Source organism: Trachypithecus francoisi, unplaced genomic scaffold, assembly GCF_009764315.1.
Source record: "Trachypithecus francoisi isolate TF-2019V2 unplaced genomic scaffold, Tfra_2.0 Lachesis_group12, whole genome shotgun sequence".
Classification (NCBI taxonomy): domain Eukaryota; kingdom Metazoa; phylum Chordata; class Mammalia; order Primates; family Cercopithecidae; genus Trachypithecus; species Trachypithecus francoisi.
Genome location: NW_022681457.1, coordinates 3,420,139 through 3,442,180, shown reverse-complemented (window position 1 = coordinate 3,442,180; position 22,042 = coordinate 3,420,139). Strand labels below are relative to the sequence as shown.

The 22,042-nt window shown below is 48.2% G+C and overlaps 2 protein-coding genes and 1 long non-coding RNA gene across 5 annotated transcripts in view; 2 read left to right on the top strand and 1 right to left on the bottom strand.

Moving 5' to 3' along the window:
* The window catches only part of PLA2G4C (phospholipase A2 group IVC), a 61,681-nt gene extending 42,666 nt beyond the window's left edge, over positions 1–19,015 (top strand). For all 3 annotated transcript variants that reach the window (XM_033223844.1, XM_033223843.1, XM_033223841.1), the window contains 4 exons: positions 4,702–4,856; positions 11,564–11,735; positions 13,741–13,934; positions 18,466–19,015. In XM_033223844.1, the coding sequence (XP_033079735.1) occupies positions 4,702–4,856; positions 11,564–11,735; positions 13,741–13,895 (482 nt within the window). In that variant the 3' untranslated portion in view covers positions 13,896–13,934; positions 18,466–19,015. The remainder of the gene's footprint in view (positions 1–4,701; positions 4,857–11,563; positions 11,736–13,740; positions 13,935–18,465) is intronic.
* LOC117091489 lies at positions 1,345–5,482 on the bottom strand. Its single transcript, XR_004440437.1, has 5 exons — positions 5,375–5,482; positions 5,164–5,234; positions 4,815–4,968; positions 2,688–2,781; positions 1,345–1,541 (listed from the first exon to the last, which is right to left on the bottom strand). It is a non-coding gene; the product is annotated as an uncharacterized LOC117091489 (long non-coding RNA).
* CABP5 (calcium binding protein 5) overlaps positions 18,489–22,042 on the top strand; it is a 21,988-nt gene continuing 18,434 nt past the window's right edge. The window contains exon 1 of the mRNA XM_033223845.1: positions 18,489–18,718. Within this exon, the coding sequence (XP_033079736.1) occupies positions 18,512–18,718 (207 nt within the window). The 5' untranslated portion in view covers positions 18,489–18,511. The remainder of the gene's footprint in view (positions 18,719–22,042) is intronic.

Below are 22,042 nucleotides of genomic sequence, written 5' to 3'. Positions count from 1 at the left end.
AACCAAAAATAAAATTCTAAGCCCCCCACCACCCAACCATCTGAATGGACCTCTCCTCTCAGCCAGGGCACTCCAAAGTTAACCTGAAAAATGGGTTCAGGCCATGATGGGAAATGGGGGTTGGACATGCCTCCTTATAACCCTCCTCCCTTTTGGAATTCAGGAAAAGCTGACTAGTAGTCATGTCAACACAGATTTTTTTTTTGTTTTTTTGAGATGGAGTTTTGCATTTTTTGCCCAGGCTGGAGTGCAATGGCATGATCTTGGCTCACGACAATCTCGGCCTCCTGGGTTCAAGCGATTCTCCTGCCTCCCGAGTAGCTGGGACTACAGGCATGCGCCACCACGCCCGGCTAATTTTGTATTCTTAGTAGAGACAGGGTTTCTCCTTGTTGGTCAGGCTGGTCTCGAACTCCTGACCTCGTGATCTACCCACCTTGGCCTCCCAAAGTGTTGGGATTATAGGCGTGACCTGCCTCAACACAGATTTTAAGTCTGATAAGAAACATTTACATTCTGTTCTCTCTGAAGCCTGCTACCTGGAGGCTTCATCTGCATGATAAAACTTTGGTCTCCACAACCCCTTGTCATAACCCAGACATTCCTTTCTATTGCTGATAACTCTTTAAACCAATAGCCAATCATATATTTTTATTTTCCATTTATTTATTTATTTAGTGATGGAGTCTCGCTCTGTCACCCAGGCTGCAGTATAGTGGCATTATCTTGGCTCACTGCAACCTCCACCTCCTGGGTTCAAGCGATTCTCCTGCCTCAGCCTCCCGAGTAGCTGGGACTACAGGCATCTATCACCATGCTCAGCTAATTTTTGTATTTTTAGCAGAGACGGGGTTTCACCACATTGGCCAGGCTGGTCTCGAACTCCTAACCTCAAATGATCTGCCCAACTTGGCCTCCCAAAGTGCTGGGATTATAGGTGTACAGGTGTTAGCCACTGTGTCCAGCCGTCAATCAGAAAATTTTAAATCTACCTATAACCTGAAAGCACCCCCACCCCTCCTCACCCCTCACCTCCACCCCTCCACCACTTCAAGTTGTCTCACCTTTCTGGACCGAACCAAGGTATATCTTAGATGTATTTGATTGATGTCTCATGTCTCCCTAAAATGTATAAACCTAGGCTGTGCCCCGACCACCTTGGCCACACATTCTCAGGATCTCCTGAGAACTGCATCATGGGCCATTGGTCACTCACATTTGGCTCATAATAAACCTCTTCAAATATTTTCCAGAGTTTGACTCTTTTCATCAACAAGAGGAACCATTCCCAGCGGTACTGTCCTAGTCTGCTCGGGCTGCTGTGACAAAATCCCACAGACTGGGTGACTTAAACAACAGACATTTATTTTTTCACCATTCTCAAGGCTGGAAGTCCAAAATCAAGGTGTCTGCGGGGTGGGTTCCTTCTAAGGCCTCTCTCTGCAGCTTGCAGGCAGCGCCTTCTCCCTGCATCCTTGCACGGTCTTTGCTCCATGTGTATCTATGTTCTAATCCCCTCTTCTTAGAAGGGCACTATCATTCTATTGGAATGTTTCAAAGTTTTGTTATGCAGATGTATGAGAGGCATTTGAACCAGAGTGACTCCATCTTGAATGAGGGCTAGGAAAAATGAGGCTCAGCCTTGCTGGGCTGTATCCCCAGGAAGTTAGGCATTCCTAGCCCCTAGGTGTTTACGGTTAAGGGAACAGATTAATAATGTTTACTAAACAGACTCAGGCCCAGGAATGTCCTGATATCCTGATATCTTGAGAACAGAAGCATTCCTAATTTTGCTTTAAAAATAAGAAGTTCTTGGCCAGGCGCAGTGGCTCAAGCCTGTAATCCCAGCACTTTGGGAGGCCGAGACGGGCGGATCACGAGGTCAGGAGATCGAGACCATCCTGGCTAACATGGTGAAACCCCATCTCTACTAAAAAATACAAAAAACTAGCCGGGCGAGGTGGCGGGTGCCTGTAGTCCCAGCTACTCGGGAGGCTGAGGCAGGAGAATGGCGTAAACCTGGGAGGCGGAGCTTGCAGTGAGTTGAGATCCGGCCACTGCACTCCAGCCTGGGCGACAGAGCGAGACTCCGTCTCAAAAAAAAATTAAAAAAAAAAAAAAAAAAAAAGAAGAAGTTCTTGCAAAATATAGTAATTATGGTTTGATTTTGTTTTGTTTTTGAGATGGAGTTTTGCTCTTTGTTGCCCAGGCTAGAATGCAGTGGTGCTGTCTCAGCTCACTGCAAGCTCTGCCTCCCAGGTTCAAGCAATTCTCCTGCCTCAGCCTCCGGAGTAGCTGGGATTACAGGCGTGTGCCACCACACCCAGCTAATTTTTGTATTTTTAGTACAGACAGGGTTTCGCCATGTTGGCCAGGCTGGTCTCAAACTCCTGACCTCAGGCGATCCACCCGCCTCGGCTTCCCAAAATGCTGAGATTACAGGCATGAGCCACCGTGCCCGGCCAAAATATAGTAATTATGAAAATCAACCCTTTATCACAAACCCTTGTAGCAGAGCACATCTCCCCATGTTTTTTTGTTGTTGTTTTCCTATATATAACAAAAGAAGGAGGTGATGCATTCCTCCTCTGACTTTCAGGAACACCCTACTCTGTCTTTGGAGTCACTGTTCTTTCACCCCTTTGTTTTCTTAACAGACTTGCTTTCGCTTTGCACTGTGGACTCACCCTGAATTCTTTCTTGTGTGAGATCCAAGGACCCTTTCTTGGGGTCTGGATCGGGACCCCTTTCCAGTAACAGATGGAGGCTCCAGGTAGCAAGCTGCAGAGAGAATAGATTGGAAATGGTGCTTATCAGATTTAAGCTCTGTGTTGATGCTAAACGCTGGTCAGCTTTCCCTAAATTCCCAAAGGGAAGAGGGCATCGTGAGGCATGTCTGACCCTCCCTTCCTGTCACGGCCAGGACTAGGTTTTCAGGTTAACTTTGGAGTACCCTGGCCAAGAGGAAGGGTTCATTCAGATGGTTGAGGTGGTGGGGGGTGCTTGTCATTTTATTTTTGGTTTATGCTGTGAAAGGAAAATAAATCTTGGGATCCCAAAATCACCAAGCTAAAGGGAAAAGTCAAGCTGGGAACGGCTTAGGGCAAACCTACCTCCCATTTTATTCAAAGTCACCCCTCTGCTCACTGAGATAAATGCATATCTCATTGCCTCCAGTTGGAAAGGCTAATCAGAAACTGGAAAGAATGTTGGCTGGGCTAGATGGCTCACGCCTGTAATCCCAGCACTTTGGGAGACCGAGGTGGGCAGACCACGAGGTCAGGAGTTCAAGACCAGCCTGGCCAAGATGAGGTAAACCCTGTCTCTACTAAAAATACAAAAATCAGCCCAGCATGGTGGCGGGTGCCTGTAATCCCAGCTACTCGGGAGGCTGAGGCAGAGAATCGCTTGAAGCCGGGAGGGAGAGGTTGCAGTGAGCTGAGATCGTGCCACTGCACTCCCACCTGGGCGACAGAATGAGACTCCATCTCAAAAAAAAAAGAATGCAACCATTTACTTCCTATCTACCTGTGACCTGGAAGCCCCCTCCTGCTTTGAGTTGTCCCACCTTTCCAGACTGAACCAGTGTTCATCTTACATATATTGACATCTCAGGTCTCCCTAAAATGTCTAAACCAAGCTGTGCCCCAACCACCTTGGGCACATGTCATCATGACCTCCTGAGACTGCGTCACGGGCGTGCATCCTTAACCTTGGCAAAATAAACTTTCTACACTGACTGAGACCTGTCTCAGAAATACTGGGTTAACAACATTCTCACGTATTGCTGCTGAGAAGGCAGCTTTGTTTGGAACTTCACGCCAAAAACCCCATTAATTACTTCTTTAAAGACCCTGTCTCTGGCTGGGCGCGGTGGCTCAAGCCTGTAATCCCAGCACTTTGAGAGGCCGAGACGGGCGGATCACGAGGTCAGGAGATCGAGACCATCCTGGCTAACTCAGTGAAACCCCGTCTCTACTAAAAAATACAAAAAAAAACCCTAGCTGGGCGAGGTGGCGGCGCCTGTAGTCCCAGCTACTTGGGAGGCTGAGGCAGGAGAATGGCGTGAACCCGGGAGGCGGAGCTTGCAGTGAGCTGAGATCCGGCCACTGCACTCCAGCCTGGGCGACAGAGCGAGACTCCGTCTCAAAAAAAAAAAAAAAAAAGACCCTGTCTCCAAATACGGTCACATTCTAAGGTACTGGGGGTAAGGGCTTTAACATGTGTTTGAATTATTTATTTTGAGATGGAGTCTTACTCTGTCACCCAGGCTGGAGTGCAGTGGCATGATCTCAGCTCCGTGCAACCTCCGCCTCCCGGGTTCACACCATTCTCCTGCCTCAGCCTCCCGAGTAGCTGGGATTATAGGCACACGCCACCACGCCCAGCTAATCTTGGTATTTTTAGTAGAGACAGGGTTTCACTGTGTTGGCCAGGCTGATCTTGAACTCCTGACCTCAAATGATCCGCCCGCCTCAGCCTCCCAAAGTGCTGGGATTACAGGCATGAGGCACCACATCCGACCAGGGCTTCAACATATGAATCTGGGAAGAGACAGAAGTCAGCTCCTAGTGGGCAACCTCGCGACTGCTGTCTACACTGACAATAATCATTTTCCCATCCCCCTCCCTGCCTTCCATTTACAAGTCTTGCTTTCAGTCCCTGGAAGCAGCTGATCCTCTTTCTTCCTGGGCACCGCAGGTGGCATCCGGGACAAAACAATGAGTAGCCGGAAGCACCTCCACCTGGTGGATGCTGGTTTAGCCATCAACACTCCCTTCCCACTCGTGCTGCCCCCGACACGGGAGGTTGACCTCATCCTCTCCTTCGACTTCAGTGCCGGAGATCCTTTCGAGGTAATCGAGAAGGACCTTGGGGCCGGTCCCGGGTGGGAGGTGGGCTGCAGTGAACCTGACTTTGAGGAGGCACTGAGGACGTGGGCTGGAAAGTGGGTGGGGGAGGTGCTGGCTGGGAAGTCCTGAGAGCCAAATCAACTCACCCATTGCTCCCAAAGCACCCGCAGTCGGCCACGTCCAACGAGCTTCTGATCCAAAGCCATCCCAGACCTTCCCGGGCCCCTCTTCCTGGCAGACGACTCTCCCCACTTCTGCGTCTTGCCTGCCCATTCATACCAGTTTGACCTGCGACAGTCTAGCTCCTCACCTGTGCACCTGCTTCCCCAGGTGTGCATGTCTCCAGCCCCGAGGGTGTGTCTTCCTGCTCATCTGGGCTTCCTGGGCAAATAGTGGCCCTTGATAAATGTTTGCTGAGTGAGAACATATGCAAGTAAATTCGTCCTTCGCATACATTGCACCTTCACCGTGACCACTGGGATCCGTTATCCCTGCCTTCATATCCCGTGTCTGCCACTTACCAGCTGTGTGGCCTGATCCAATGTATGTAACTTCTGTGCGTCTCGGTTTCCTCAGCTGTAAAACTGGGCTAACGATGGCTCCTCCAGGAGTTGTTCTGTGGTTTAAATTAATACTTGTTAATACATGTGAAGTGTTTAGCACAATGCCTGCCATTTACTGTGGGGTTTATAAACATTTTCCTCCGCTTCTCTCCTTTCCTCTCCTCCCCTCCCCTCCCCTTCTCTGCCCTGCCCTGCCCTCCTTTGGAGACTGGGTCTCACCCTATCGCCCAGGCTGGAGGGCAGTGGTGTGATCATAGCTCACTGCAGCCTCAACCTCCTGGGTTCAAGCGATCCTCCCACCTCACCCTCCCAAGTAGCTGGGACCGCAGGCACACACCACCACACCAGGCTAGTTTTCTAAATTGTTTTAGAGACAGGGTCCTGCTATATTGCCCAGGCTGGTCTTGAACTTCTGGCCTCAAGCAATTCTCCTACCACCCAAGGTTAGGATTACAGGCACAAGCCACCCTGCCCAGCTATTTTCTTTAAAAATATATACACTTACAATATACATGTACATAATATGTAACTATTACATGATACCTACCAATACATAGTAGTATATATAAAATAATCGTGGTAAAACATATCACCTATTATATTTATGTGTAATGTAATATATACTTATATTCACACACACATCTATCAGTTTACATTCTATAATATGAATTAGGAACGTCCATCCTCCTCCCCATGCCATGAGCCAAAACCCACTTGTCACCATCTTTCTAGACCCTGGGCCCTGGAATACCCAGGCCTTCTGGTCTTAGGATTTCTGCTGAAATAAAGATCCCAAGACAATATGATAAAGGTGGGACTATCAAGGTCTTGGGAGTCCTTTTCTGCCAAATCTCTGCTGCATGACCCCGAGCGATAGGCTTAACCTCTGAGCCTCCGTTTTCTCATCCTGAAAATGGGAATCACATCATCTGGCTCATAGGAGATCTGCAGCGCCTCTGCCCCGTGCCTGGTCCACAGCTGGTGTTCAGGATGAACAACAATGCGTGTCTGGTGATGATGAGAATAGCAAGAGTAATGGTAAGAAAAATAGCAGTATTTGTTAAACTTCCATCAAAGATGACCTCGGAGACCTACGCCGTCCAGTACTGTGGTTGCCGGCCACATGTGGCACTTGAGCACTTGAGATGTGCCTGGCCTGAGATGGGGTGTGCTGTGAGGATAAAATACACCTCGGATGGTAATGACCGCGTATGGAAAACGCATGTAGAAGACCTTATTCATGATTGGTGTATTGCCACACTAGGCAGGTTTCTCCAGAGGGACAGAACCAATAGGACCTATGTCTAGATGAAAGGGAGTTTCGTGATCACAAGGTGGAGCCCTACAATAGGCTGTCTGCAAGCTGAGGAAGAAACAAACCAATAGTGCCTCAGTCCGAGTCTGAAAGCCTCGAAAGTAGGGAAGCCCAGCTGGGCGCGGTGGCTCACGCCTGTAATCCCAGCACTTTGGGAGGCTGAGGCAGGTGGATCACCTGAGGTCGGAGTTCGAGACCAGCCTGGCCAACCTGGTGAAACCCCGTCTCTACTAACAATACAAAATTTAGCTAGGCGTGGTGACGGGCGCCTGTAATCCCAGCTACTTGGGAGGCTGAGGCAGGAGAATCACTTGAACCCGGGAGGCGGAGGTTGCAGTGAACCAAGATTGTGCCATTGCACTCCAAGCTGGGCAGCAAGAGCAAAACTCCATCTCAAAAAAAAGAAAAAGAGTAGGGAAGCCCACGGTGCAGCCTTCAGTCTGTAGCCAAAGGCCCTAGCGTCCCTGGCGAGCCTCTGGTGTAACTCTAAGGGTCCAAAGGCCAAAAAACCTGGAGTGTGATGTTCAAGGGCAGGAAACATCCAGCACGGGAGAAAGACGAAAGCCAGACGACCCAGCAAGCCAGCTTCTCCCACCTTCTTCCGCCTGCTTTTGGCAGCCAACTGGAGGGTGCCCACCCACACTGAGGGTGGGTCTCCCTCTCCCAGTCCACAGACTGAAATGCTCATCTCCTCTAACAGCACCCTCACAGACACACCTGGAAACAATACCAGCTTTCTAGGCACCCTTCAATCCAATATTGAATATTCACTATCACAATTGATTACATATCGAGGCAATCATACTTTTGACATATTACATGAGATAAAACTTTTTCCTTCAAATGTGCTTAATGTAATTGGGTGGTTACAAATTAATAAACAAATTTAAGCAAGATATATCTGTAACAGTTTAACAGAACCTGATCATCTAAGTTTTTTTTCATTTTTCTCAAGTTCATCTTTAATTATTTCCATGATGGGGCTTGTAAGAAAACTAACCAACATGTAGATGCTATAGTTGAATGTCAAATCTTTTTTTTTTTGGTTTTGAGATGCAATCTTGGCTCACTGCAACCTCCGCCTCCTGGATTCAAGTGATTCTCTTGCCTCAGCCTCCCGAGTAGCTGGGATTACAGGCGTGCGCCACCATGCATGGCTACTCTTTGTTTTTTTAGTAGAGACAGGGTTTCACCATGTTGGCCAGGATGGTCTCGAACTCCTGACCTCAGGTGATCTGCCCACCTCAGCCTCCCAACGTGCTGGGATTACAGGTGTGAGCCACGATGCCCAGCCAAATGTCAAATCTTTAAAAGGTACTTATGAGAGTAAATTCCTCTGTAATACAATTATGAAGCACCTTCATGATATTTCTGTTTTATGTGTAGAAAAGTGGCTGGGTGTGGTGGCTCACTCCCATAATCTCAGTGCTTTGGTAGGCCAAGGTGAGAGGATCACTTGGGATCAGCAATTTGAGACCAGCCTGGGCAACACAGCAAGACCCCACCTCTACACAAATTTTTTTTTTTCTTTTGAGACGGAGTTTTGCTCTTGTTGCCCAGGCTGGAGTGCAATGGAGAGATCTGGGCTCACTGCAACCTCCGCCTCCCGGGTTCAAGCGATTCTCCTGCCTCAGCCTCGTGCGTTGCTGAGATTACAGGCATATGCCACCATGCCCGGCTAATTTTTGTATTTTTAGTAGAGATGGGGTTTCCCCATGTTGGTCAGGCTGGTCTTGAACTCCTGACCTCAGGTGATCCGCCCGCCTCAGCCTCCCAAAGTGCTGGGATTACAGGCATGAGCCACCACGTCCAGCCAAAAAAAATTTTTTTAATTAGATGGGCATGGTGGCTCATGCCTGTAGTCCCAGCTACTTAGGAGGTTGAGAAAGGATCCCCTGGGCCTAGGAGCTTGAGACTGCAGTAAGCCATGATTGCACCACTGCACTCCAGCCTGGGCGACACAGCAAGATCCTGTCTCTAAAGATAAGTATATGTAGGAAACTGTTAAGAGTCAAATATTCAACTCAATATAAAATAAGAAGAAGAGGCCGGGTGCAGTGGCTCACACCTGTCATCCCAGCACTTTGGGAGGCAGAAGCGAGTGGATCACCTGAGGTCAGGAGTTCGAGACCAGCCTGGCCAACATGGCGAAACTCTAAATACAACTAAACTAAAAATACAAAAATTAGCCAGTCATGGTGGCACGTGCCTGTAATCCCAGCTACTAGTGGGTCTGAGGCAGGAGGATCACTTGAACCTGGGAGGCAGAGGTTGCAGTGAGCCGAGATTGTGCCACTGTACTCCAGCCTGGGCAACAGAGTGAGACTCTGTCAAAAAAAAGAAAAAGAAGAAGAAGGAGAAGGAGAAGAAGAAGAAAGAGGAAGAAGAAGAGGAAGAAGAAGAAGAAGAAACACTTGTTGAGACTGCATCTCCTTTTGCTAATAAGTGGTTTCTAGTTGTAACACCAGTCCTCTGAACAAAGAAGTCACTTTTGAATACATAAGGAAAAGTAACCACATGCTAAAAGGATAAGACATTCCTCTGACATCTTTACTGGGCCATCTCTTCCTCTAACACTTTAGAAGCTTTGAAATTTAAAGTATTCTTTTGTTAGCTGCAAGAGCAAGATAGAGGAGAAATGCCCTTTTTCTTGAGATCGCAACTATTAAGTCATGTGGTTATGCAAAGTCTGCATTTGTGTGCAAAACACACACGGATCTTTTTTTAACTTTCAAGTTCAGGGGTTCAAGTACAGGTTTGTTCCAAAGGTAAACTTGTGTCCTGGGGATTTGTTGTACCGATTATTTCATCATCCGGGTATTAAGCCTAGTACCCATTAGTTATATCTCCTGATCCTCTCCCTCCTCCCACCCTCCAGCCAGCGCTGGGCCCCAGTGTTTGTTGTTCCCCTCTGTGTGTCCATGCGTTCTCATCATTCAGCTCCCACTTAGAAGTGAGAACATGCAGTATTTGGTTTTCTGTTCCTGGAAAAACACTTATACATTTATCTTTTTTTTTTGAGACAGAGGCTTGATCTTATCACCCAGGCTGGAGTGCAACGGCGCTATCTGGGCTCACTGCAATCTCTGCCTCCCATGTTCAAGTGATTCTCCTGTCTCAGCCTCCTGAGTAGCTGGGACTACAGGTGCCTGCCACCATGCTTGGCTACTTTTTTGCAATTTTAGCAGGGATGGGGTTTCACTGTGTTAGCCAGGATGGTCTCAATCTCTTGACCTCGTGATCCGCCCACCTCAGCCTCCCAAAGTGCTGGGATTACAGGCATGAGCCATGAGCCACCATGCCCGGCCTATCTTTTTGTTTTTTTTTTTTTTGTTTTGTTTTTGAGACAGAGTCTCACTCTTGTCGCCCAGGCTGGAGTGCAATAGCGCTATCTGGGCTCACTGCAACCTCTTCCTCCCGGGTTCAAGCGATTGTCCTGTCTCAGCCTCCCCAGTAGCTGGGATTACAGGAGCCCGCTACCATGCCTGGCTAATTTTTGTATTTTTAATAGAGACAGAGTTTCACCGTGTTGGCCAGGTTGGTTTCAAACTCCTGATCTCAGGTGATCTGCCCGCCTCGGCCTCCCAAAGTGCTGGGATTGCAGATGTGAGCCATCACGCCTGGCCCACATTTATCTTTATTCTCCTTGTTTAGTTTTGTCAGTTAGCTTGCAGAATTTAACGGATGCCTTTCTAAGACACAGAGACTCAGATGTGTTTTATGTAACATCAGTAACCTCAGTGCTACAGTAATGAGACATGCAGTGTCCTTTTGCTCTGCTTCAAGACAGCAGGGAAGGAGGTCATAGGAAAAAGAATAAATGAAATTTGTTACAACTGAGAAACGACTTCTCATTAAGTTTCCCCATGCTGTCACCTTTATTTAAAATTTATTTTTAAAATTAATTTATCCTACTTCTTTTTGCTTTCTTCAAGTGCAGCAAGTAGACGACAGAAAAGTACTTTATGGCCAGGCGTGGTGGCTCACTCCTGTAATCCCAGCACTTTGGGAAGCCAAGGCGGGTGGATCACCTGAGGATCACCAGCCTGACCAACATGGAGAAACCCTGTCTTTACCAAAAATACAAAATTAACCGGGCATGGTGGCACATGTCTGTAAACCCAGCTACTCGGGAGGCTGAGGCAGGAGAATCGCTCGAACCCGGGAAGCAGAGGTTGCAGTGAGCTGAGATCGTGCCATTGCACTCCAGCCTGGGCAACAAGAGTGAAACTCCATCTCAAAAATAAGAAAACAAAAGAAAAGTACCTTCACGGTGACATTATATTTCTGTTACACAGTCATGATGGAGAATATCTCATTTATCTTCCAAATACCCCTGTGAGATGGATAGTACAGAGCTCCTTTGCAGAGGTGGTGAGATATACCCATACCACACATCTCTTTGGGCCCCTGGGCTCAAATGGTCTTCCCATCTCAGCTTCCTGAGTAGCTAGGGCTACACGTGCATGCCCCTATGCCTGGCTAATTGAAAAAAAAAAAAAATTATTGTAGAGATGAAGTCTCCAACATCTTTCTGTGGCAGAGCTGGGATTCAAAGCCTCATCTAGGCACCATTTTCCTTGTCCTCTGAGTCCCCCAGCCCCAAGCCCGAAAGGTTACTCTCTAACCTCGCAAATATTGTCTCCAGGTGGGCTTGGCGTGCGGGTGATGGCAGAGGCTCACTCTTTCCCTTACAGAAGATGTTGTCCCTGTCCAAGTTGACCCCTGCTCTGTTGTGTGTCTGGACTGTTAGCTGAGGTCCCGTCAGGTCTCTAGGCCCCAAGGGTCTTCTGGAGAGGTCTTGCAACAGTTTCTTATTGCCTCCTTCTCAGACCATCCGGGCTACCACTGACTATTGCCGCCGCCACAAGATCCCCTTTCCCCACGTAGAAGAGGCTAAGCTGGATTTGTGGTCCAAGGCCCCCGCCAGCTGCTACATCCTGAAAGGAGAAACTGGACCAGTGGTGATGCATTTTCCCCTGTTCAACACAGATGCCTGTGGAGGTAGGTGCAGGGGAGAAGCAGGTTGAGAAGCCGCCTATGTTAGCCTATTCTCACACTGCTAATAAAGACATACCTGGCCGGGCGTGGTGGCTCAAGCCTGTAATCCCAGCACTTTGGGAGGCCGAGACGGGCGGATCACGAGGTCAGGAGATCGAGACCATCCTGGCTAACACCGTGAAACCCCGTCTCTACTAAAAATACAAAAAACTAGCCGGGCGAGGTGGCGGCGCCTGTAGTCCCAGCTACTCCGGAGGCTGAGGCAGGAGAATGGTGTAAACCCGGGAGGCGGAGCTTGCAGTGAGCTGAGATCCGGCCACTGCACTCCAGCCTGGGCGACAGAGCGAGACTCCGTCTCAAAAAAAAAAAAAAAAAAAAGACATACCTGAGACTGGGTAATTTACAAAGGAAGGTTTAATTGACTCACAGTTCAGCATGGCTGGAGAGGCCTCAGGAAACTAAAATCATGGTGGAAAGCGAAGGGGAAGCAAAGCACCTTCTTCACAAGGCGGCAGGAAGGAGAAGTGAGTGTCAGCAGGGGAACTGCCAGATGCTTATAAAACCATCAGATCCGTCGGGCACGGTAGCTCATGCCTGTAATCCCAGCACTTTGAGAGGCCGAGGCAGGTGGATCACAAGGTCAGGAGATCGAGACCGGCCTGGCTAACACAGTGAAACCCTGTCTCTACTAAAAATACAAAAAAAAAAAAAATTGCTGGGCATGGTGGCGTGTGCCTGTAATCCTAGCTACTCAGAAGACTGAGGCAGAATAATCGCTTGAACCTGGGAGGCAGAGGTTGCAGTGAGCCGGGATTGCGCTACTACACTCCAGCCTGGCAACAGAGTGAGACTCCTTCTCAAACAAATAAATAAATACATACCATCAAGTCTCGTGAGAACTCGCTCACTGTCACGAGAACAGCATGAAGGTAACCACTTCCATGCTTCAATTACCTCCCACGACACTTGGGGATTATGGGAACTACAATTCAAGATGAGATTTGGGTGGGGACACAGCCAAACCATATCAACACCAGACCAGGCTGAATGGAGCTGCGCTGTGCACTGGGGGACATCTCGTTATGCTCCAACATCTGATGGTCCAGTGAGTCATCCTGTCCACCCTCGGGCCTGGAGGATGCCAGGCTGCCTCTCTCAGTCTTGCATGCCTCTGCATGTTGCTGCCTCTCTGCAGCATTCTTGTCCTACCTGAATATCCAACGCCTTCCACCTGGACATCCCACATTCCTCATCCAGTCTCAGGTGAGCAGCTGCCTGGAAGGCCTAGAATCCAGGATAGGTGGTACTCCAGGGCCTGATTGTACCACTTCCCACAGTGGACTCCTTTTAGCTTGTCAATCGTGTCTCCTGTGATGAGACTCCCATTAGGGATAAATTGTGTCTGTTTTCTTCCTTCATTTAACAAACACTTGTTGGTTACCTATGCTGCATCAACCGTAGTTCCAGGAGAGGCAGGCTGGAGTAGTAAAGAAGACAGGAAGCGGGGGGGGGCCGGGCACGGTGGCTCACACCTGTAATCCCAGCACTTTGGGAGGCCAAGCAGGGGCAGATCACCTGAGGTCAAGAGTGCAAGGCCAGCTTGGCCAACACGGTGAAACCCCATCTCTACTAAAAAATACAAAAAATTCGCCAGGCATGGTGATGCATGCCTGTAATCCTAGCTACTTGGGAGGCCGAGGCAAGAGAATTACTTGAACCTAGGAGATGGAGGTTACAGTGACCCAAGATAGTACCATTGCATTCCAGCCTGGGAGACAAGAGTGAGACTCTGTCTCAAAAGACTGGAAGAGGCATAGATCATAAAAATCTAGATAAATCCATAACCTCATGCGTCAGTAAAACTTGATTTATAAAGCCAAAGTGATGGGCCAACTGGATTTGGTCTACAACTGTAGTTTGACAATCCCTGATGTAAACAGACAAAATCTGCAGAATTAATTGTCCAAATTCACGATGCATTTTCTTTATTGATTTGGTTATGCTTCAGATAATATTGAGGCGTGGAGTGACACATACGACACATTCAAGCTCGCTGACACCTACACTCTAGATGTGGTGATGCCACTCTTGGCATTAGCCAAGATGAACGTCAGGGAAAACAAGAAGAATATCCTTAGAGAGATGAGGAATGCGGCCATGTAGGTGGGAGACCATAATCACTCTGATGCCTATACTCATTCTGTAAGTATCTGTTGGAGAACTTTCTCTGCAACAGGCAGGAGGGCTGAAGGGGTGAAAAAAGATAGTTAGTTTCTCCCCCACTTGGGCTTGTGTCTCAGTAGCGGACTGACCACGAACAGGGTCAGGAGTGAATGGTTTTCTGAAGAGTGAAGCAGGCTGTGTTTGTTTGCTAGGGTTGCTGTAACAAAAATACCATTGGCTGGGTGGCTTCACAGAAATTGATGGTCTCATGGTGCTGGAGGCTGGAAGTGTGAATTCACAGTATCAGCAGTGCTGGTTCCTTCTGAGATCTGTGAGGGAGAATTGGTTCCATGCTTGTCTCCGTGTATATTAGTCCATTTTCACACTGCTCTAAAGAACTACCTGAGACTGGGTAATTGATGAAGAAAAGAGGTTTAATTGGCTCACAGTTCCAAAGGCTTAACAGGAAGCATGACTGGGAGGCCTCAGGAAACTTACAATCGTGGTGGAAGGTGAAGAGGAAGCAAGCACATCTTTACGATGGCAGAGCAGGAGAGAGACAGAGCAAAGCAGGACATGCTACACACTTTTAAACAACTAGATCTCATGAGAACTCCCTCACTATCACCAGAACAGCAAGGGGGAAGTCCACTCCCATCAATCACCTCTCACCAGGCCCCTCCCGCAACAAGAGGGGATTACAATTTGAGATGAGATTTGGTTGAGGACACAGAGCCAAACCATATCTCTGTGAAAGGAACATGAAATCACATGACCCCAATTCACTGTGCCAGAAGGAAAAACTTAAGCTGTGGCTGGGCACTGTGGCTCCTGTCTATAATCCCAGCACTTTGGGGAGCCAAGGCAGGAGGATCGCTTGAGCCCAGGAGTTCAAGATCAGCCTGGGGCAACCTAGTGAGACCACATCTCTACAAATAATTTTAAAAATGAGCTGGGTGTGGTAGCACAGGCCTATAGTCTCAGCTACTCAGGAGGCTGAGGTGGGAGGATTGCCAGAGCCCAGGAGTTTGAGGCTGCAGTGAATGATGATCGTACCACCCCACTCCAGGCTGAGCAACAGAGCAAGACCTTGCCTGCAAAATAAAAAATAAAAAAATTAAAAATTAAGCTGAAAGCTTAATTAAGCTGAGTCATGCAAGTAACTGTCTTTCCTTTTGTTCCTAGGCCACAGATACCTCCACAGATAGCTTACTCTGTCGATATGGTTTGGCTCTGTGTCCCCACTCAAATCTCATCTTGAATTGTAATCCCCACGTGTCAAGAGAGGGACCTGGTGGGAGGTGACTGGATCTTGGGGGTGGCTTCCCTTGTGCCGTTCTCACGAGAGTGAGGGGGTTCTCATGAGATCTGATGGTTTTTAAGTGGCAGTTTCCCCTGCTGTCTCTCTCTGTCTCTCTCATTCTCTCTCGTCTCTCCTGCCACCCTATGAAGAAGATGCTCTGCTTCCATCATGATTGTATTAGGTTGGTGCAAAAGTAATTGCAGTTTTGCAACTAAAAGTAATGGTAAAAACCGCAATTACTTTTACAGTGACCTAATAAGTTTCCTGAGGCCTCCCCAGCCATGTGGAACTGTGAGTCAGTTAAACTTCTTTTGTTTATACATTACCGTCTCAGGTAGTGTCTTTACCGCAGTGTGAGAATGGACTCATACAGTTCTAGAAGTCAGAAATCTGAAACGAGTGTTATGGAGCAAAACCCGAAGTGTTAGCAGGGCCGACTTCTGTGGAGGCTCCAGGGGGGAAGCTGTTCCTTGCCTTTTTCAGCTTCTAGAGGCCACCCACATTCCTTGGCTCATGGCCCCTCCTTCAGCCTCTTGCTTCTGTCATCTCATCTCCTCCTTGCTCTGACCTTCTGCCTTGTTCTTATAAGGAAAGACCCATGTGATTCCATTGGACCCACCCAGATACCCAGGATCCTCTCCTCATCTCAGGATCCTTAGCTTAACCTCATTGGCAGAGTCCCTTTTGCCATGGAAAGTCACATACTGGCCAGGAGCAGTGGCTCACACCTGTAATCCCAGCACTTTGGGAGGCCAAGGCAGGCAGATCGCTTGAGGTCAGGAGTTCAGACCAGCCTGGGCAACATGGCAAGACACCATCTCTACTAAAAGTACAAAAAAATAGCAAGGCATGGTGGTGTATGCCTATGGTCCCAGCTCCTTAGGAGGCTGAGGTGGGAGGATTGCTTAACCTTCAGTAGTGGAGGTTGCAGTGAGCCCAGATCACACCACTGCACTCCAGCCTAGGTGACAGAGTAAGACCTTGTCTCAAAAAAAAGTCATATATTCATGGGCTCCAGGGATTAGGATAGGGACATCATTGGGAGCCATTATTCAGCCTGCCACAAAGACACAGGCAGGACCCAGATGACAGAAACCAGGGGAAGAGTTAGAATTTTATTTTGCATGTAGTAGGAAGCTGTTGTTAAGCTTTGAGCAGGGGAGTAGCTTTATCTGAGTCACCTTTTCAAAGGCCCACCTGGCTCCAGTGTAATTGGTCCCTAGACAAGATAATTAGCACCCTGAGGACCAGGTTGAGTCAGTGACCCCAGGGTTGCAAGGTAGAGGGAAGAGAAAGCCATTCTGGGCCTCTGGACCAGTTTGTGTTCCCCAAAGAGTTTCCCCAAAAGCCCTGCCTGGCATGGGGCAGGATGATTATTTGCTGCTCATCTGTCTTCTAATGAGGGGTTGTATATTAGTTTGCTGGGGCTGCCATTCAAAAGTACCACAGAGGCTGGGTGTGGTGGCTCATGCCTGTAATCCCAGCACTTTGGGAGGCAGAGGTGGGCAGATCACGAGGTCAGGAGTTCGAGACCAACCTGGCCAACATGGTGAAGAAGCCCTGCTCTACTAAAAATATAAAACTTAGCCGGGCGTGGTGGCAGGCACCTGTAGCCCCACTTACTTGGGAGGCTGAGGCAGGAGAATCGCTTGAACCCAGAAGGTGGAGGTTGCAGTGAGCCCAGATTGTGCCACTGCACACCAGCCTGCTGACAGAGGGAGACTCCGTCTCAAAAAAGCACCACAGATCAGGTGACTTAAATAACAGACACTTATTGTTTCGCAGTTCTGGAGGCTGGAAGTCCAAGATCAAGGAGTGAGCAGGGGTGGTTTCTCCTGAGGCCTCTCTCGGCTTGCAGATGGTGCCTCCCTGTGTCTACACATGATCTTCCTCTGTGCCTGTCCATTCCCCACCTTCTCACCTGTAGAACTCAGGGGTTATTTATGATTATTTGTTGACTCTCTCTCCTCATAATAAGGTGTGCAGCAGTGTGGGGTCAGGAACCACATCACTTTGCCCACCACAGTGTCCATTCTTTCATTCGTTGATTCCACAAACATTTCCTGGATGCCTACTAGATCCAGTCTGCCCCAGGTCCTGCAGCCATGGCTGCATACAGGTCAGGTGAGGTTCTTGCTCTTGTAGAATGGTACCTCCTCCCGGGGGGGCAACATGACATAAACAGGTAAACAAAGGAGTCAACAGGATGGCCATGGAGAGTAAGTGCCATGGAGACGACCGAACGTGCGGTATGCTGAGGAGTGAAGTGAAGGCTTTTTAGGAAAGGGGCTGGGGGTCTGGGAAGGCATCCCGAGGGAGAGACCTTTCACCTGGGACTGAATACTGAGAGAGGGTGGCCATGAGGAAGTCTTGGGGAACAGAATTCTGTGCAAAGGAAAAGTAAATGCAAAGTATCTGGAGTGGGAAAGACCTTGATCTATGTCTTACCTATGTCTATAACATTTTGTACTGATAGAAAGGCATATCTGAGGCTGGGTAATTTATAAAGGAAAGAGGTTTATTTGGCTCATGGTTCTGCAGGCTGTGCAACAAGCATGGCGCCTGTATCTACTTCTGGTGAAGGCTTCAGGGAGCATCTAATCCTGGTGGAAGGGGAAGGGGAGCTGGCATGTTACATGGTGAGAGAGAGAAGGGAGGAAAGTACCAGTTTCCTTTTAACAACCATATCTCAAGTGAACTAATAGAGCAAGAACTCACTCATTACTGCAGGGAAGGCACCAACCCATTCATGAAGGATCCACTCCCATGATCCAAACATCTCCCTCTGGGCCCCACCTCCAACACTGGGGATCAATTTCAACGTGAGATTTGGAGGGGATGAATTTCCAAACTATATTAGTCTATTCAAGGAACAGGAGGAAAACTGCTATTGCTGGATCAGGGTAGGGGAAGCACGGAATGAAATGTGATTGGAGAGATGGACAGAGCTCAGATCTTGTGAATTCTGGCAGGTATCATGACATTCGATGTAGGCCAAGGAGTTAGCTCCTAGCCCAGCATCTGATACATGCTTAATAAGCATAGTGTTGGATAAATAAACATTTGCACAGTAAACATAGATCACAAGAGCTCCACAGGAGGAGGTGGTGGAGCTCCAGGTCTTCTCAATTCATGAAAGAATGGATGAATGTCTTTTTCCTAAGTCATGTCTGACCTGTAGAGGCTTCCAGATCTTCTAATCTTATCCAATGTGCAACACTTTCCTACAAAGCACAGTGGTAACTTCTAACTTTCCTTTCTCCCCAGGCTCTATTACCTGAAGCGTTATGCCCAAAGTTGCTCCTTGGTGTAGATGAGCCTCAGCTTCCAGGGCAGTGTGGGCCTGTTTGTCTACCAGGACCCTGATGTCCACCTGGCCTTCCTGTTCTTCACTCCCTTCAGCCACATGCTTCGTGGCCTTGAGTTCACCTTGGCAATCCTAACAGGGCCAATCAGCAGTGACCAGCTGGACTGTGATTTTGATAGCATCATTCAGAAGAAGGGGTCCAAGGAGCTGCAGGTGGTGAAATTTGTCCTGCAGGTCTCTTGGGAGATCCTGGAGCTGGAGCGTGAGTCTCTGACAATCAGAAAGAAGTATCATGTCCAATGTCCAGATAGCCAAAATGAATGTGGTAGATCACACCAATGCCTTTAACTGCTCCTTTATTACTGCACTTCCAGCCAGTAGCTCTGTAGAAGTTAGCTCTGTAGAAGTAAGAGCTGGGGATTAAATCATGAGCTGTCTCTCCAGAGCCAAGGGGAGCTCTGAGAATACAACAGGTGCTCAATAAATGCTTGCTGATTAACTGATGGATTAGCTGTGCGTGTGTGTCTTGGTCTGCCACCACCCCTGCTGCGGCCCTTTTCACCCTCTGTGTACCCTTTACTTCTTCCTTTCTTCCCTTCCCCCTTTCCTTTCCATCTTCTTCCATCTATATCTTAGCAATTCAGCATGGTGGCTCCACAGCTGGGCTTGAATCTTACTTCTGTTATCTACTCACCATGAGAACATGGACAAGATCCTTCGCCTCCGTGCCCCAGTTCCATCATCTGTAGAATAGACCATCATGGAGCCTGTATCCTTGAAAGGCTTAACAGAGTTAATGAGTCTCAAGACCTTAGAATAATGTCTGGCACTGATGGAGTTCCAGAGCAATTATTATTCATACAGTCTTTCCAGAATTAAAGCAGGACTGTTAAGGGATGAACTGTGTGTCCCACCCCTACCAAAAGATGTGGCCATTGTTACCCCCAGTGCCTGTGAATGTGGCCTGCATGGAAATAAGCTCTTTTACCAATGTGATCAAGTGAAGATGAGGTCATCTGTGTGGACGCTAATCCACAATGACTAGTGTCCTTACGAAAAGGGAGGATTTCACCCGGCATGGTGGCTCACGCCTATAATCCCAGCACTTTGGGAGGCCGAGGCAGGTGAATCACGAACCAAAGAGATCGAGAGCATCCTGGCCAACATGGTGAAACCCCATCTCTACTAAAAATATAAAAATTAGCTGGGCTTGGTGGCACACACCTATAGTCCCAGCTACTCGGGAGGCTGAGGCAGGAGAATGGCTTGAACCCAGGAGGCGGAGGTTGCAGTGAGCCGAGATCGCACCACTGCACAGGTTCTCATAACTCTTTGAGCCTGGTGACAGAGTGAGACTCTATCTCAAAGAAAAAAAAGAAAAAAAAAAAAGAAAGAAAAGGGGGATTTAGGAGAAGGGGAGCATTATGACAAATACCTAATGCATGCAGGGCTGAAAACCTAGATGACAGGCCGGGTGCGGTGCCTCAAGCCTGTAATCCCAGCACTTTGGGAGGCCGAGACGGGCGGATCACGAGGTCAGGAGATCGAGACCATCCTGGCTAATACGGTGAAACCCCGTCTCTACTAAAAATACAAAAAACTAGCCGGGCGAGGTGGCGGGCGCCTGTAGTCCCAGCTACTCCGGAGGCTGAGGCAGGAGAATGGCGTAAACCCGGGAGGCGGAGCTTGCAGTGAGCTGAGATCCGGCCACTGCACTCCAGCCCGGGCGACAGAGCAAGACTCCGTCTCAAAAAAAAAAAAAAAAAAAACCTAGATGAGAGGTTGATGGGTGCAGCAAACCAGCATGGCACATGTATACTTACATAACAAACCTGCACGTTCAGCACATGTATCCCAGACTTAAAATTTTTTTTAAAAGGGAGGGAATTTAAAAACAGAGACAGGCATGTATACAGAGGGGAGGCCATGTGAACATGGAGGCAGGGATTGGGGTGAGGCATCTACAGGCCAAGAGGCTGTCAAACTATTGCCAGCAAACCACCAGTCATCCCAAAGAAGACCTTGATAGCAGAAGGATCCAGTTCAGAAATCTGTGTTGCATTCAGTCGTGGCTTTTTTTTTTTTTCAGGCAGAGTTTCACTCTAGTTGCCCAGGCTGGAATGCAATGGCACAATCTTGGGCTTACTGCAACCTCTGCCTCCTGGGTTCAAACGATTTTCCTGCCTCAGCCTCCCAAGTAGCAGGGATTACAGGCATGTGCCACCACACCCAGCTAAGTTTTTTTTATTTTTAGTAGAGATGGGGTTTCTCCATGCTGGTTAGGCTGGCCTCGAACTCCTGACCTCAAGTGATCCTCCCACCTCGGCCTCCAAAATTGCTGGGATTACAGGTGTGAGCCACCGCGCCCGGCCTCGGCCATGTCTTCTTAGTCTCCTCCAGTCTCGAATGGTTCCTCAATCTTTCCTTGATTTTCATGACCTTGACATTTTTGAAGCTTACAGGCTAGTTATTTTGTAAACCATCCCTCCATTTGGATTCGTCTCACGTCTGATTATGATGAGATTCAGGAATCTTACAGAAGCGATGCTTTGTTCTCGTGACATCCTGTCAGGTGGTGCAAAATTCTAACTTACCACATTACTGATGCTGTCCGCTTTGACTAAGATGGTGTTTGCCATGTTTGTCCACTATAAAGTAACTCCTTTTAAACTGGTATTTTGTAGGGAGGTATTTTGAGCTCTGTAAATATCAAACTTCCCATTTACCTTTTTATTTATCTGAGTGTGGACTCCTGGTTTCCTCTGGTCCTGTATAATTTGTTATTATCATTATTTATTTTGACTCTCAAACTGCCCAGTATGGCCAATGGAGCTTCTTCAAGCAGACTCCTGTGTTCTTTCTACATGTTCTCATAACTCTTTGAGCAATTTCTTGGCTTTAAGCATAGGATGTTTGTAGGCTCATCTTGTTCTTTTTTTGCCCTAGACATGGAATCAGCCAAATTTCCTAAGCACTCTGGTTTCATTTAGTGGAGAATAGTAAATAGAAGTCAAGATTTGGATGCTAGCGGTGCTCGTTTGTGTGGGCCATCGCTGTTTCTATGTTCTGTTAGTGGAGAGAGCTAGAGAATATGTGTACAAATGCTCCTATACACACTGAAACTATGTGTTTATTTTTATCTCTATATACAACTGGGATCCATGAGGACATACCAGCACCTCCAGTTACAGTCCAACACCACAGGGCTCATTCGACTTTCCTCCTTTCTGTCTTAGTAATTCCCTTTTCCACCAGTGGGAGACCTGGCACCCATTCCCCTTACTCACCGTGTGTAGCCAATTTCCCTTCTCCTTTGCCATTTCGCCTGTGGGGATGTCTTTCCCAGCCTAGTCTGGCTTCAACACCGTACACCATCTATTCCCATGAATGGACATCCTTCTGTCTCTGCTTGGGTTATGACAACCCATGCCAGATGCCCCCTGTGTGGCCTCCTCCGTAATCGCCTTACAGTGCAAACCCCTGCCCCAGACAATGCCTGCATATAAACGCCCCCGCCCCATGCAGTTCATGTTCCAG